At 33.5% G+C, this 2865-nt stretch overlaps 1 protein-coding gene across 1 annotated transcript; it reads right to left on the bottom strand.

Annotated features, from left to right (window-relative positions):
• Positions 1-767: 767 nt before the first annotated feature.
• LOC107660832 (gastrula zinc finger protein XlCGF49.1-like) lies at positions 768-1800 on the bottom strand (the record flags this gene model as incomplete). Its single annotated transcript, XM_016450255.1, has 3 exons — positions 768-849; positions 1018-1124; positions 1303-1800. Coding segments are annotated over 3 exons (687 nt in total), but the record flags the coding sequence as incomplete, so codon positions are not given.
• Positions 1801-2865: the final 1065 nt, after the last annotated feature.

Consider the following 2865-nt stretch of genomic DNA (forward strand, 5'->3'; position numbering starts at 1 on the left):
TTCAACATGCTTTACATATATAAGGAATTAAAATTATCATGAAAAATTATCACAATGATAAAAACAAGGAATTTCTAAATTATAAAATGATTCAAAAATTTATTTAAAATTAATGAAAACTGTTAAGAATAAAAATGAACATACATAAAATACAGTGCAATCTGATGTTTGATACTGTAATGAATATGATACTTAATTTATTTGTTAATAGGCAGGGGAAATTCCCAACATTAAACAAATCTTAAAACCTTTTACATGAAGCATGTTTGTGTTGTAAGAATGTATAGGGATACTTCAGATATAAAAAAGCTGACTCCTCAGGTGGTTTTCTCATAAAAATTGATAAAAATCGATTTACTGTTAATTCAACAGAATATATGGGAGCACTAGTCATGTCACTTGTAATGACTTGATTTATCCAGATGATATTTTTATTGCTTGATGCATTATTGCAGCATCAGACCTGAAAGTTCTGGATCTGAAGATGATCTACTTGCTGTGATAGTTTTTTGTATGACTGCGTAGAGAAGTTAATTGACTGAAACGCTTCCCACATGCAGTGCAGTGATACGGTTTCTCTCCAGTGTGGATCCTCTCGTGTGATTTCAACTGTATTGACTGACTGAATCTCTTGCCACAGTGTGAACACTTGTAAGGTTTCTCTCCAGTGTGGATCCTCTCGTGTGTTTTCAGATGATCCTCTCATGTGTTTTCAGATGTGTTGAATGATTGAATCTCTTGTCACAGTGGGAACACTTGTAAGGTTTTTCTCCAGTGTGAATCCTCTGGTGCCGTTTTAAACAGTTTGCTGTAGTAAAAGTCTTTTCACACTCAAAGCACATGTAATCTCTAACAGCAGTATGTATTTTCTGATGTACTTTTGAATTTTGTAGACATGAAAAACTCTTTCCACACAAATGACATGAATGTGGCTTCTCCTTTGTATGAACTCTCAGGTGATTCTTCAGGACTGAAGCCCACAGAAACATTTTGTCGCATTGATCGCATGTGTGCCACTTCTCTCTTGTGTGGATACTCATGTGTTCTTTAAGATGTGATGATAGTATGAAACTCTTCCCACACTGATCACAAGCATACGGCTTTTCTCCAGTGTGGATCCTCATGTGCCCTTTAAGACTTGTTTTTTTTTGTGAAACTCTTCCCGCACTGATCACATGTGAACGGTTTTTCTCTAGAATGAACTCTCATGTGCATCTCTAGATTGTGTTTGTTTGAAGCTCTCAAAAATGTTTTGCTGCATTGATCACATGTGTGCCGCTTCTCTCCAGTGTGAATGATCATATGTTCATTAAGGGCTGATGATTTTGTGAAACTCTTTCCGCACTGATCACAAGTGAATGGTTTCTCTCCAGTATGAACTCTTATATGCTCTGTAAGGCTTCCTTTTATTGTGAAACTCTTCCCACACTGATCACATGTGTACGGTTTCTCTCCAGTGTGGATCCTCTCGTGTGTTTTCAGATTTGCTGACTGACTGAATCTCTTGTCACAGTGTGGACACTTGTATGGTTTTTCTCCAGTGTGGATGTTGATGTGTATCTTAAGGCTTGATGATTGAGTGAAACTCTTCCCGCACTGATCACAAGTGAACGGTTTTTCTCCAGTGTGAATTCTCATGTGAACATCAAGACTTCTTTTGTGTGTGAATCTCTTTCCACACTGAGTGCAGGTGAAAGATTTATTGACTCTTATTTTCTTTGAATCTTTCTGTTCGGTTTGAGAGCAGGTCAAGGGTTTTTCTCCAGTTTTGACATGATCTTTCTCCTCAACTTCACTTGATTCTTCATTCTCCTCATTTTCTTTAATTGACTCTGAAATTAAATTAAAAATGGTTATTTTTTTAATAACTCAAAAAAACAAAACAAAAAAAACAACAACAGTGAAAGGACATAAAAATTAACCATGATATAATAGCGGATATAAGGCTGGACGATATGACCTAAAATCAAAACCTTGATTAATTGAGCACTTTAACTCGATTATAATTATGAATGATTTTATTTTTAACATTTTTTTATATTCTGAAATGTAAAATAAATTTCATTTAAAGGTGGGGTAAGCGATTTCTGGTAGCCAATGTTGACATTTGAAATCACCAAATCAAACACGCCCCTATTTTGATAGCTCCACCCCACACATACATACGCAACCCAGGCAACCATTAGTTCTGTGAAACAAAGCAAGAGTGTTTACTATATAACCATTATTTCGCTAATAAACATCTAAATAAATATATGATAAAAAAAATAAATACAACTCTATGGAAATTAATTATTTATTATCGAGCGATCGCAGTTTGAGTATAGTTCTGTGTAACTGCATAGATAAACCGCGCTGTCAGCAAGCATTTCATAATCTAGAAGGACAAAAATATTATTAATAATTCTGATATAACATTCCAGTTGAGAAATGCAATAAAATACGATGTTTTGTTTGTTATATTTCAATATTCCAGAGAATATTATTCAGTGAATTAACATTATCCAATGAATTATTCTTGACTCTGTAGCTATTAAACAGCTTATAAACCTACTAAAGCGGTAGTTTAAAATGAAGTTGATATGACTCCTGTCCTTTTTCTCCATTTGAAAACATTAGACATTCTACATTTATTTTGCTTATTGTTAATATTAGTGTTTAGTGTGTTGATGCTCTTTTTATAAATAAAATGTTTTTTATTGTTGTAATATAAAGATTAAATTTAACATGAAAGACCGCTAATTTTCAACACTTAAAAAAAAAAAAGATGACTGAAAAGAGGAAAAACCAAAGTGAAGTATGTTCTTACTTCACTCAGTCATTTATTTACTTTATAACAGTAAATAAATATCGGTTCTGCATATC

Source organism: Sinocyclocheilus anshuiensis, unplaced genomic scaffold, assembly GCF_001515605.1.
Source record: "Sinocyclocheilus anshuiensis isolate Anshui unplaced genomic scaffold, SAMN03320099.WGS_v1.1 scaffold3492, whole genome shotgun sequence".
NCBI classification, from domain to species: domain Eukaryota; kingdom Metazoa; phylum Chordata; class Actinopteri; order Cypriniformes; family Cyprinidae; genus Sinocyclocheilus; species Sinocyclocheilus anshuiensis.